Source organism: Platalea leucorodia, assembly GCF_965183815.1.
Source record: "Platalea leucorodia genome assembly, chromosome: 5".
Classification (NCBI taxonomy): Eukaryota; Metazoa; Chordata; class Aves; order Pelecaniformes; family Threskiornithidae; genus Platalea; species Platalea leucorodia.
In genome coordinates, this window is record NC_138827.1 from 84662234 (window position 1) to 84675237 (window position 13004).

The 13004-nt window shown below is 67.4% G+C and overlaps 2 protein-coding genes across 2 annotated transcripts; one reads left to right on the forward strand and one right to left on the reverse strand.

Annotated features, from left to right (window-relative positions):
* Positions 1-295: 295 nt before the first annotated feature.
* On the forward strand, positions 296-5600 carry CYP27A1 (cytochrome P450 family 27 subfamily A member 1; the record flags this gene model as incomplete). Its single annotated transcript, XM_082312235.1, has 9 exons — positions 296-529; positions 2606-2796; positions 3067-3266; positions 3356-3553; positions 3692-3852; positions 4210-4376; positions 4693-4774; positions 4861-5061; positions 5158-5600. 9 exons carry the CDS (start codon positions 296-298, stop codon positions 5290-5292), a joined length of 1569 nt encoding a protein of 522 aa, XP_082168361.1. The 3' UTR covers positions 5293-5600.
* A 2332-nt stretch (positions 5601-7932) lies between these two features.
* PRKAG3 (protein kinase AMP-activated non-catalytic subunit gamma 3) lies at positions 7933-11968 on the reverse strand (the record flags this gene model as incomplete). Its single annotated transcript, XM_082311525.1, has 12 exons — positions 7933-8501; positions 8587-8733; positions 8951-8988; positions 9160-9325; positions 9433-9559; positions 9655-9709; positions 9842-9887; positions 10163-10221; positions 10309-10390; positions 10476-10737; positions 11004-11047; positions 11936-11968. 12 exons carry the CDS (start codon positions 11966-11968, stop codon positions 8385-8387), a joined length of 1176 nt encoding a protein of 391 aa, XP_082167651.1. The 3' UTR covers positions 7933-8384.
* Between the last annotated feature and the right edge of the window lie 1036 nt (positions 11969-13004).

The window sequence follows — 13004 nt, forward strand, 5'->3', positions numbered from 1 at the left end:
ATAGCACGTGGTACCCGGGGTGCCAGAACCAGTACCCGGTACGCTGTAGCGGGTACCCATGGCCTGGTAGCGGGTGTGCGGTAGATGGCACAAGGTGCCCGCTCCTCACTGCCCGGTCCCCGGTCCCCGTACCCAGTGCGCAGCAGCCGGTGCGCGATGCTCCGTTCCCGGTGCCGGTGCCCGGTTGCCGCCCCCGCACCGCCCCCCGCACCGCCCCCGGTGCCGCCCCCCGCCGCCCCCGGTGCCTCCCCGGTGCCTCCCCGCCCCGCCCCGTCCCGTGCGCTGCCGACGGAGCATGGCGGGCCCGAGCGGCGGGGCCCGGCGGCCGCTGCTGCCGCTGCTCCTGCGCTCCCGCCCGCCGCCGCCGCGCAGCAGCCCGGGGCCGCCGCACAGGAGCGGGGGCTCGGCAGCGGCGGCGGCGGGGCCGGCTCGGCTGAAGGGACCGGAGGAGCTACCGGGGCCGGGGTTGCTCCGGACTTTCGTCTGGCTCTTTCTGCGCGGCTACCTGCTGCACACGCACCGGCTCCAGGTGCGCCGGGGCAGCCCGGCCCGGGGGCTGCGGGGGGGCTGCGGGGTGCGCGGGGGGCCGGGGACCCCGCACCGGGGAGTGGGAGGGGTGCGTGGGGTGGAGGGGCTCCCGGGTGGGCTGCAGGGAGGATGCTGGGGGGGGGGCTGCAAAGGGGGGGAACGGGTGCGTGCTGGGGGCAGGGTGAGATGGGCTCTGGGGGGCAGAGCAGCCTACAAGTGACCGCGGGGAGCTGAGCGGGGGCGGCAGGGCCGGGGAGGGGAGGGGCTGGGCGGCGGGGAGCACCCCTGCACCGTGGGGTGATGCTGGGGCGAGCAGCACGGAGAGGGGCCAGCGCAGAGATGGGTGGCCCTGGGAGGGTCCTGCCAGCCCAGGGCTGCTCCAGCAGCATCGAGCCCAGGGCAAAGGTTCGGGGGCAGCTCACGAGGTCCTGGCATCCACGGGCAGCCTGACCTGGAGGGGCCGCAGTTTGGGGGGCAGGCAGCCGGGCAGGTGTTTGGGCAGATGGTACCCAGGCAGGCAGGGGAGGGATAGGCAGGGTGTTTGTTTTCTTCTGTCAACACTTCCTCATACATCGGATGAAGCAAGCGATGGGCTTGGCTCGCCGCAAGCCAGGCGGCATCTTCCATGGCCTGGTGCTCTGACCGGCCGGGAGGAGCGTGCAGGATCAGGCCTCCCCGGCACCGCAGAGCACCGGGCACTGCTGTTTGGAGAAGGGGCTGTCACAGGGCAGCGAGGTCTCGGGGAGGGGGCACAGGAGCTCCCTGCTGCTCCCTCCTGCCCTTGGGGCTCCGAGCACAGCCCGGCTTTGCAGATAGATGCCTGTGCGCTCCGGAGGTGCCTTTCCCCAGATCCCGGCAGCTCCAGCTTCTCTTGACCTCTGTCTCCCAGGCCTGCACCATGCCGGGGCCTGGCTGCCAGCAGACACTGGTGGGTAGGCTTCGGCCCAGGTCACAGCTACCCACGGCCCCACGCAGCGTGTTTGCCCGGCGAGCTGCCTGCAGCACCGGGGCGGCCGTCCCTCCCCCTCCTCCTGCCACCACACGCGAGGAACGTCTCCCCGCGGTGACGAATCCAGCTGAATCCGGGCGCAGGCTGCGATGCAGTCAGTCACCAAGGGAGATTGTACCACGTGCATCCCCGCAGCCGCGGGGAACGGGGACCAGGGCTTCCCTGCTAGGTTCTCCGCAGCCCCCCGGCCTTGGCCCCGCTCTGCAGGGGCTCTGGCAGTGCTTGGGTGGGATGGAAAGCACCCCTTGGACATGGCCCTGTGCAGATCCACTTGCAAAGGGGTGCCCGGCTGCCCCCGAGGGATGCGCACGGGGGTCACAGTGCTCCCCAGCGGGGAGGCAGGCATGGCGCCCTTGGGTGTGGCCGAGGAGAGGGGAGCTGAGACCGGCAGAGCCCAGAGCAGGGCTGACGCTGGTGGATGTCCCCCAGCTGGCTTGTGAGGCCGTGGCCCCATGGCCGTGCCCCAGGGGCGGCAGCCTGCCCTGGGAGCAGCCCAATCCTGCCCCAGCCTGGTGCTGCCCTCCCAGCACTGATCATTAACCACTCTTATCAGGTGGTGGGTTCAATGACCCATGCGGGGCCTGTTGTCCCCAGGTTGAGAAGAGCATGGCTGGAGCCCTGCTGGAAGCATTCGTGGGGCTTGGACCTTCCGACAGCCGCTGCAGTGGCCCTGCATCTCAGCAGAGCCCTCTGCTTGGCAGTTTTCCCTGTCCCTGCTGTCCCCACTGTCCCTTCTTGGTCTGGCCTCCCCAAAAGACCCACCAGGCCCTCTGTGCATCTCTGGGGTGGGTGAGGGATGTGCCAGCCTGTGCCAGGAGTTGGTGCCTGGTGTGCCTAGGGTTGGCAGAGGCCATGTGCCTGGAGACACCAGCCCAAGCCATCTGCAGAGCGTTTCAAGGATGGTTCCAGCTCTGAGGGGTCAGAGACAGGTGCTTGGGCCCAGCTGATGCTGAGGGGCCCCTGGGATGGGTGCAGAGTGTGCTGGACACATGTGGGGCAGGGAGGGACCGATCCAGCCCCAGTGCTGCCCCTGTCCCATTCACCCTGCCGTGCTCTGGTGCATCGCAGGTGATGTCCCGGCGCATTTACGGCCCCATCTGGAAGTCGACCTTTGGGCATTATGAGAACATCAACATCGGGAGCCCAGTGGTGCTGGAGCAGCTGCTACGGCAGGAGGGCAAGTACCCCATGCGGAGCGACATGGCCCTGTGGAAGGAGCACCGGGACACCCGGCGCCTGCCCTACGGACCCTTCACCGAGTGAGTCCTGCCCTGGCTGCGCTCTTCAGGGTGGCAGGCGGCTCCTGTCCCTTCCTCGGGTGTAGGGTCTGGGTGGCAGCTCGCATTGCTCCCTCTCCTGCAATCAGCGTGTCCCCCTCAGGCAGAAGGGCATGGCCATGAGGGGAGGAAAGACCCCTGGGGTGGTTCTAGCCTGGCATTGGGAAGATGTTCCCGGGGACTGGGAAGTTGCTGCCAGCCACTGCCCCTTGCCCAGCCGTGCCCCCGGCGCTGAGTCCCGTCCCCACGCAGGGAAGGGGAGCGCTGGTACCGCCTGCGCCAGGTCCTCAACAAGCGGCTGCTGAAGCCCTCGGAGGCGGTGCTGTACGCGGACGCCATCGGGGAGGTGGTGTCGGACCTGATGGTGCGGCTGCGGGATGAGCGGAGCCGCAGCCCCTCGGGCGTGCTGGTGGGGGACGTGGCCAATCTGCTCTATCGCTTCGCCCTGGAAGGTAGGGGGGTCCTCCCCCTCCCCCTCGCCCCTGCCCTGCCCCGCTCTTCCCATCCCCACGGGGCTCTGGATGCGGCCTGTCCCCCGCAGGGATCTCCTATATCCTCTTTGAGACCCGCATCGGGTGCCTGAAGCAGCAGGTCCCCGCCGAGACCCAGCGCTTCATCGACTCCATCAACCTCATGTTCAAGAACTCCATCTTCGCCACCGTCCTGCCCCGATGGAGCCGCAAGGTGCTGCCCTTCTGGGACCGCTACCTGGACAGCTGGGACACCATCTTCGCCTTCGGTGAGCGGTGATGATGGGGGCCCAGCGTGGTGCGATCAGACCCCCTAAGGACCCTCACATGTGGAGCAGTCCCCATCCATGTGTCCTTTTGGCTGGTGTCTCTCCGTCAGCGCTGGGTCCTGCTCTCTGTCCCTGCAGGCAAGACCCTCATTGACCGAAAGATGGAGGAGCTGGAGGGGCAGGTGGAGCGGGGCAAGGAGGTGTCCGGCTACCTGAGCTACCTGCTGGCCAGCGGCAGGCTCAGCTTGGACGAGGTCTATGGCAGCGTGGCCGAGCTGCTGCTGGCCGGCGTGGACACGGTGAGAGCTGGGCAGGCACCACTGGGGGATCCCCGCTGGGCTCTGGGCTGGGGAAGCCACGGGGTCATGCTCAGGCGTGTTCCCCAGCCCCTGTGAACTCTGGGCTGGTGGGCTGGGGGGGCTGATACCCCTTAGGGGCAAACCCTCAGGAATCAGTCAGTACAGGCCCTGTCCTCCACTCTGCCCCCTGCCCTGCTCCCTGCCTCATTTTCCCATGTGCTCGCTGCTCCTCACCCCCGGTTTCCCTGTGCACCAGCGCAGGGGCTGTCTGATGCCGTACTGGTGTCACGCTTGGCACAAGGCTGCTTGGGTACCAACCCCATCTCCCTCACTCCCCTCCGTGCTCTCCTCCCCCAGACTTCCAACACGCTGTCCTGGGCCCTCTACCACCTCTCCCGGGACGCAGGCATCCAGGAGACCCTGTACCAGGAGCTGAAAGCTGTTGTGCCCGCTGACCGGTTTCCAGGTGCTGAGGATATCCCCAAGATGCCAATGCTTCGGGCTGTTATCAAGGAGACGCTGAGGTACAGCCCAGCCTTGCCCCTGCCCCAGGGTCCCTGTCAACGGCCCCTTCCCCAGGCCAGGGGCAGCCCCTTCTCCCCCCACATCAGGGATGCACCAGCTGGGGTGGCTGGTGATGGGGGACATGGAGGCACAGGCCAGGCAGGGTGCAGGGCTGGATTTCAGTCCCTCAGGGCCGCATCCATCCACCTCCTCCCTGGGGAGGGGGACAGAGCTGCTGAGCAGCGGGAGATGCTCCCCCTTGTCCTGCCTGTGGCTCTCTCCCACGGGGGTCCCCAGATGGGTCCTGCTCCCCTATAAACTCTCCCCATATCCCAGGGTCTACCCCGTGGTGCCCACCAACGCCAGGGTCTTCTATGAGAAGGACATTGTCATCGGAGACTACCTCTTCCCCAAGAACGTGAGTGGGGGCCGTGCCGTGGGGACCCCTGCTGCACTCAGTGGGGCCAGGTGGGGGTCATTAAGCCCCCCCTTCTTGCCCCGCAGACCCTCTTCGTCCTGGCGCACTACGCGATGTCCCATGACGAGACCTACTTCCCCGAGCCTGAGCGGTTCCTGCCCCAGCGCTGGCTCCGGGGCCACGGCTCCCCCCACCACCCCTTCAGCTCCATCCCCTTTGGCTACGGGGTCCGCGCCTGCGTTGGCCGCCGCATCGCCGAGCTGGAGATGCACCTGGCCCTCGCCAGGGTGAGTAGGGACCCCCCACCCCAGGCAACTCATCATGAGCTGGGATGGGGGTCCCAGGGAGTCTCCGAGGCACTGCCACCCCCCCTCTCCCCACAGATCATCCAGGCATTCGAGGTGCGGCCGGACCCCCGTGGCGTGGAGGTGACATCCGTGTCCCGCATCGTCCTGGTGGCCGACAAGCCCATCAACCTGGAGTTCATCGCTCGCCCGGGGGCCCCGGGGGCCCCCTGACTGCGTGCCGACCCCCCCCACCCTGGGTGCCAAGCGGGGACCCCCGCTGCCCCATGAGGAGGGGCAGGAAGGCAAACCCACCCCAGCACCCACCCCCTGCCCGACTTGGGCTGGGGGGCTCCCAGCCCCACTGTGGGGAAGGTAGGGGGGGGATGAGAGATGCCTCCAAATCGCCCCGGGGCACTCATGTCCCCCTACCGCAAATGAGCAGGAGGCTTGGGGAACTGCTGTGCCTTTCACACGCCGCGAGGGGTTGTGTCCCCCCATCCCGTGCCCAGCTGGGCTGCGTCGGGGATCTGGGAGCTCTGCCGGGGTTGGGGGGGATGCGGGGAGGGGGCTTGCAGCCGTTCGGTGTCTCCTTCGTCCCGTCCTTGTGTAGCTGCGCGTGGATCTGTGCCTGGAGCCAGGACATCTGGGTCCTCTCTGAACAGCTGACCTTGGCCTCAGCCGCTTCTCCGTGCCTCAGTTTCCCCCCTGCCTCCCTGGGGAGGGTCAAGCTGCTGGTGGGGCTTTGGGGTTTGCACCTGGTCCCGAGGGATGGAGCCAGCCCTGGCCCGGGGCAGGCAGAGCAATAACACAGTATGTCCCCCCGATGGGGAGGGGGCCTGTCACCACCCAGCGCTGGCACCGTGTCCCCTGGCAGAGCCAGCCAGCACATGGGGGGTGTGGAGCAGCCGGGACCTTTCACTATCAGCTATTATTTCACTGAGATGCTGATATGGGGGCATGGAAACAGGGGCAGGACTCGCTCCGAGCAAAGCAGCTGGGAGAGGATCGGCTCAGCTCCGCCAGTCCCCAAGAGGGGACATGGGGCTGATACCCAGGGCCATCGCAGGGGCTCAGAGCTGGCAGCAGCCATAGGCAGGGGATATGTTGCCGCTTGCCTGGGCTCCTGGAGGGCTGGGGTACAGGGCGCTCCTATGGCGAACCCCCTTCACCTTCCTGCTGCTGGGGAGCCCAGCTGGACTGGGGGGGCGCAGCAGGCAGAAACCTTGTTGGCACTAAGGCTGCTGTCCCCACGGTGTCCCCGAGGGGACCCGTTAACCACTGCCACGGTGGAGCCATCAAGGCTACATGACCTGTGGTGAGCCGATGTCCCTGTCCCCCTGGCTCTACCCTCACGGGCAGAGGTGCCACCCTCTGCCCACACCACCCTCGCTGCAGCGGATCCCTGTGGGCATCCCAGGCTGGGTGCCCCAGCCCTGCCGAGCAGCTGGCAGCCCCTCCCCAGCCTGGCTCCTCTCTGGAGGAGCAATGCCCGGCTGCACCCCAGAAAGGCGAGGCGGCAGTGCCTGGAGCAGGCTGCTTTATTACAACAAGGCTGAACAGACCAGCAAATAAATAAATACCCCCTGCTCACCCCAAAATGTACACAGGGTCCCCGTGCAAGTGCCCGTCCTGGCACCAGCTCCGGCACAGGCTGTGCCTCTGCCAGGGAGCTCCAGCCCCGCGTGACCCTACAATAAACAAGCCTGTGTGTGCAGCTGAGCCTACGCTACCAGGCAGTGGGTGCAGCCGGCAGGACCGTGCTTGCCCAGGGGGGAGCCATGGCCTAAGCGCTCAAATCCAGCAGCAGGATGGGAGCGGGGTGGCCGAGTCCCCCAGGGCTGTGCAGGGCTGTGCGGGTCCCCATGCCCAGCTGCGGGCATGGCACGGCTCCTCGCAGCATGGTGCCCATTGAGCGTTACTGCGTGCTCACTGGCGGGAGGCACCCCCAGGCCCCCTTTTCCCCACTCCCTGCCTCCCCAAGGCCGGCAGGATCTGGCCCCAGACTCAAGACGAGCCCCAGGACCGGGGTGGGCAGGCAGGACCTCCCCGTGGAGAGCCTCCAGGCCCGAGCCTCCTGCCATGGCCACAGGGCCATGCAAGAGACCCCCAAGTCGCATGAGATGACAACATTTCCCTGGTGTCTTCAGAGTGAGGATCGGTCGATGCCTGTGGGGTGAAAGAGCATGTGAGCCCATAACCCCCCAGAGGGCATCCGCACTGGGCTGGGCACCCTGCGGCATGGCACTCCAACTCGCCCTGGTAGCCACGGGGACAGCAGGATCTTGTCTCCATCCCTGGCTTGGATGCAAGCCCCAGCAGCTCCTGGCACAGCCACCCCCCTGGGCACCAGGGATGGGGAAATGGAGGGGTCCCATGTCTGGTGTGGTTAACACACACCACTCCTGGTCCCATTCTGTGCAGAGCAACTGGGCACTGCTGGGAGAACTGGTGGGCACGGGGCTGTCCCAAGCCCGTTCCCCAGCACCACCCCAAGAAACCATCATTACCTTTGGGAAGCAGCTGGGCACCAGGGGCCAGCTCCCCCTCCCCAGTTCACCCCTAATGGGTGCCACAGTGGGTGCCAGTGCTGTGCCCACCCATCGCCAGCGAGGACTCACCAGGCAGTGGGCGAGCGGAGCCAGGTGCAGGTAGCCAGGCAGCGCGGTCCCAGCGCAGCCTGGGAGTGAGCCCCATCCCTGGAGCAAGCAGTTTCGGGGCTCTGCCAGCCATGGCCCGTGGGTCGGCCACGCTGTGCCCATGGCTAGTGGTGGGCAGCATGTCCAGGGTGCGTGAGCAGGGGTCTGTCCCCTCTGTGTCCCCCAGGAATGGCACTGGAGGGGCTCAGGTCTCAGGGGGGCCTTCGAGGCAAGGTCAAAAAAGGGCTTTTATCTTGGGGTGCATCACACCCCAAAACCCTTGTCCAGCCCAAAGCCCAGGGACCTGCAAAACCTGCATCCCACGTGCTGCCTGGATGGGCGTCTGGGGGTGTCTCCATGGCAGGTGCCCCCATCCTTCCTCGCACACACCAGGGATCAGGATCCCAGAAGGGATCCCCTGTGATCCTTGTGTCCCTGGGAACAAGCAGCATCCGGGTCCTGCCGTCCTGACCTGGGCACCCAGCGCTGCCGGACCCCAGCCCCAGCCTCCTCGGTCCCCCAGAGCCAGCTTGGCTGGGGTGGAGGTGGGTGGCCCGAGCAGAGAGGTGACAAAGTGTGGGTGACCCAGCAGCGGGGAGGGGACAGGCGCGCAGTGGCGGGGGACGGCGCCTACCTGAAGTGGAGAGAAATGGAGGGTGCAAGTGGAGAAAGACGGAGCGTCGCGGGCTAAGAGTTAAGAGCATCGATACCTGCGGGAGTGAGCACAAGGGCCTGGAGGATGTCGGAGAGGGAGACGATGCCCCGCGGGTACTGGTTCTCATCCACCAGAACCAGGCGATGGACCTGTGGGCGCAGGCAGAGCATCACAGGCAGGTCGGGCAGTGGGCAGGGGAGGTTGGTGCTGGTGTGAGGCGCGCCGGGCGCTCACCTGCTCCTTGGCGATGCGGTCGATGATGTCCTCCATGGTTTCGTGGGGGTAGCAGGTGAGGACCCCCTCCAGGCAGGTGGTGCGCTGCCGCAGCGCCTCCCGCACGCTGATGTCCAGGTTGTTGTAGGTCTTCTGGGCTGCCAGGTGCTGCAGGAGAGGTGGCCCCACTCAGCACCCAAATGTGTCCTCACACCCCGTTGTGCTGGCAGCGAGGGGGACACCGAGCCCCGATGACACACAGGGCAGATCTGCACTGGCACACGCATCAGTGTACATGGGTGGGTTTGCACGGATATAGGCATGTGTGAGCAGCGTGTGAGGGGCCACACTCATGCCCAGGCGTGCAAACACGCATGGTACTCACAATGACGTCAAACCGGGAGTAGAGGCCGACCACTTGCCCTGGAAGGAGAGACAGCGCAGGGGCTGGGGAGGGGGCCCTGAGGACCACCTGCCATGCTCCCGCTGCACACCAGGACCCAGGCTGGTGGGAAGGGGGGTTTTGGGGTGAGGATGGGGCTGGAGCCACTGGCAGAGGGAGATGGGGGAGTCGCCGGTCCCCTCCCCAGGTACCAGCATCGTTGACGACGGGCAAGGCGGAGACACGGCGGTCCACGAAGATCTCCAGGGCGGCATAGACAGGGGCGGTCTCGGGCACGACGGCCACGTCGCGGAAGGTGCCAACACACAACTCCTGCACTGTTTTCTTCAGAAAGCGCGGCTTGGGGATGGTGGAGCCCTGCAGTGGGGCAGGGCAGGGCTGGGCTGGTACCTACGTGCACCCCAACACCCTTGCCTGTGCCCCTACACACCCGCCGTGTGCGTGCACACAGCCCCAGCACTCACAAAGATGTGGAGGAACTTGAGGATGCGCTTGTGCGTCAGGATGTGCAGGACGTTGCCCGAGACGGGCTCGATGACGGGCAGGCGGTGGATCTTGTGCTTGATCAGGGAGTAGACAGCGTCGAAGAGGCTGCGGGTGACGGGGACACCGTGGGGGGAGGATAGGGCTGCATCCCAGGCACACCCCCCACGGGGTGTGCTCTCCCCCAGTGGGCAGGCGCTCACCTATTGCTCGGGGAGATGTAGACCAGCGGTTTGAAGGAGCCCTGCAGGTACACCTCTGCCAAGGGAGAGAGGTGGGAGAGGGGGTCCCCCAGCCCCCTCACGCGCAGCCCCGCACCCCTGGAGCCCACCTCCATGCCCTACACAACATCCCCAGCCCAGCCACCCCCATCACCCCCTAATTTTTTACCTCGCCAGGTCTCAATCTTGTGCTCCTCCACCTCGTAGATCTGAACCTGAAGGCAGGGAGATGCCCTGGTCATGGTGGCCCCACAGGGGACCAAGGGGGCTCTGGGGCACTGCCCCCTTCCCTGGGCATCCCACCCCATCAACCTGAGCGTAGGAATCACATCTTGGGTGCCAGGCAGAGGGGCACCAAGTGGACGCTGGGCTGGCCCAGAGCATCCCCCAGTCATGGTCTAGTGATGAAGAGGGGACCAGGGGAGGTGGGGACGGCCCCTCCCTGCCCCATTGCCTACCCCGACCCCTGTGCCCTTCCCGCCGCACTCACCAGGGGCGAGCGGTAGTAGCGGTGGAGGATGTTGATGAAGTCGGTGATGGTGAGCATCCCTGCAGAGACACGTGGAGCTGGCAGCACTGCCCGTGCCCCTCGCTGCCAGGCAGGGGAAGGAGCCAGGCAGCGCTGCCGGCACTCACCCACAAAGCTCTGTGTCTTGCTGTCCCAGAGCGGGGCGGCACGCACCCCGTTGGCCACCAGCGCCACGAAGGCTTTCTTGATCTGCCGGCGGAGTGGGGAGGGGGTCAGGGGGTCCCCGAGCCTGCTCCCCTCCCTGCATGTCCCCACTGATCGCCCACTTTGTCACCTCCAGGGAGATGTCGAAGACGACGAGCTTGCAGCTGGTGGGGACGGCGTCGTAGCAGCAGTGGCTCCTCATGAAGTGCATGTAGACCTCGGCGTCGGGGCTCTGAAACTCAGTCTCTGGGCCCAGCCCCAGTATCTCATTGCCCAGCGTGAAGGTGACGGGTCTTGGGCTCCTCCGCCTGTCCTCTTCCTCCTCCTCTTCCTCCCCCTCCTCCCTGGGGCACAGGGCCCCCGGGAACCCTGCAGGCAAACCCACCCCAGCCCTGGCCGGTGAGCCAGGTCTCAGCACCCTCCTGCCTGGGGGGAGTGGGGGGATGCTGCGGGAGGGGGTGCTCCCCACAGACCCCCCCGCTTCCCCCCTCCACAGGGGGCAGCACACAGCATTGTGGCTCTCCAGCCTGGGGGCACCGGGAGCTGCTGGGAAGGAGCTGAGGAGTGTGGCAAGGAGGGGTATGGGCAGAGGACCGATGCACTCATTGCATGAGTGAGCCAGCCACCCCCTCCTACATGCCTAGGCGCTGCCTGCTACCCACCTTCCTCCTCGGGGCGGGCAGCAGCATCCAGCAAAGCCACCTGAGGGGGTACACAGCGAGGATGGGGGTCAGCAGGAGCCAGCCTGGCCTCTCCCCCACCCATGGGTGCTGCCTGCACCCACCTGGCTGCCCCGGCCCCCCCCAAGCCGGGCAGAGGGGACCGTCCTTTCAGGGTGGGGATGTGAGCCCACCCAGGACCCCCAGAGCCTGCTGCCCCCGTGGTGGCTCCAGCCCAGGACTCTCAGTTTGTGCCCTGACTCTGGGGAGGGCAGCGGGGGTCCGCGGGTCAGGGCAGGGGATGGCGGGATCTCCCGGCTCCTCTCTCTGCTGTCGGAGCTGAGCGCGTCCCGCAGCTGCTCGGTGCCCGTCCTCTCCCTTCTCCCACCCCAAGGTGTAAATCCCGGTCCTGCTTCCTCCCGTGCCGGGAGCCCCGCCAGCCCCACCTGCCCCCCAGGGACCAGCTCTGCCCGGGGAGGCCCTACAATAACAAGGGGGGCAACCCCAGGCAGGAGGGAGGCGAGCACAGCCGGCCAGCTGACCCGGTGCCCCCCGGTCCCCAGGAGACCCTACCACAACAAAGCAGCGTACGCAGCAGAAGGAGCAACCCCGGACCACAAACCCACTGGCAGAGCCAATGTTTTTGAGCCACCCTACAATAACAAAGGCGCAGGCACTGCTCCCTAAAGAGCCCAGAGCCGACCCCAGGAAGGAGGCAACCCTATGCCAGTGTCCCCCAACCCTCCCCAGGGGGTTGGGGACAGCCAGGGCGGGCAGGCAGGCCAGGCTATGCCCCGTGTCCTTGTCCCCGTGGCTGCCTGGCCGTGGGAAGGGGGTTACCAGCCCCCCACACCCCCCACCCCACCCTGGGGGTGGCTCAGCCCCAGGCGGGGGGCTGTTGGGCCGGGCCCCCCACCCAGCCCGGCGGTACCTGGGGCGCAGCGGGGCCCGGGAGTCGCTCCATGCTGACTGCGGGGCAGCGCTGCTATTCTGGGCCCGCGGCTGGCGGGGGCCTGGCAGATAGGGTGTCAGTGAGCAATGCCAGCCATGCCCCCACCGCCGCCACGGGGGGGGACACACCGCCGCCACCACCGCGCAGACACTGAGCCACCCCCTGACCCCGCAGCTGGAGGGGGTGGCCCTGGCCCCGGGGGACATCCCTGGGGGTGTGAGGGAGGGGGTGATGGAGAGATGGCTGGGGGCAGAAAGCGTGTCACCCAACCCTGCGGACCCCTGTTCTCCAGGAGTGGTGCTCAGCACCTACCAGGATGCAGCCTGCCCGCCTGGGTGCTGCCCGTCCTGCAGCAGGAGCGGGTGGGGGGCACAGCATCCCCCCCTGCCCCGGGGATGCTGGAGGAGGGCTGGATCCGTCCCCAGGCTTGGCAGCAGCCAGAGCAGCTGGGGACCCTTTTCCCACCATGCTGCCACAGCCCTGCCTGCCCGTGCCCGGGGTCTTGCTGCAGTTCAGCCATCCCCGGCCACCCCGGCTCTCACGGCAGGGGCACCCCACGCCTGCCGGGGAACCTCCTGCCTCTCCCGCAGGGCCACCCGCTCCAGCCCACCCTCCGCTCGCTCCCGGCTCCATTGCTATTTCAGGAAGGTTCAAATAACCCCTTGGCGGGCTGCCGTGCTGGCCCGGGAGCAGCCGTGGGCGAGCGGACTAGGAGCTGCCAGGCCAAGGGGACAAAGTGGCTCCGTCTGACTGCCGGGGGACAGCTGGACCCTGGCCTGTGGCGGGGTGCAAGGAGCAAAGCCCCTGTCCCCTGGTGCTACCCCAAGGCAGGGAGGAAGAGGAGGGATGAGGCAGGGAGCTCAGTGCTGGGGACAGGCCAGCGGGGCTGGGGTGACAGGACAGCGTGGCTGCTCGTGTCCCCCGTGGCCCTCGCCCCGCAGCGGTGCAGGGGGTGGGATGGGGCCGGGCCCTTACAGCTGCGCTGAGCTGGGCAGCCTGGCTCCGGCCTGGGCACCGCCGGGGGCTGGCAGCAGGCATCTCCGCTTTC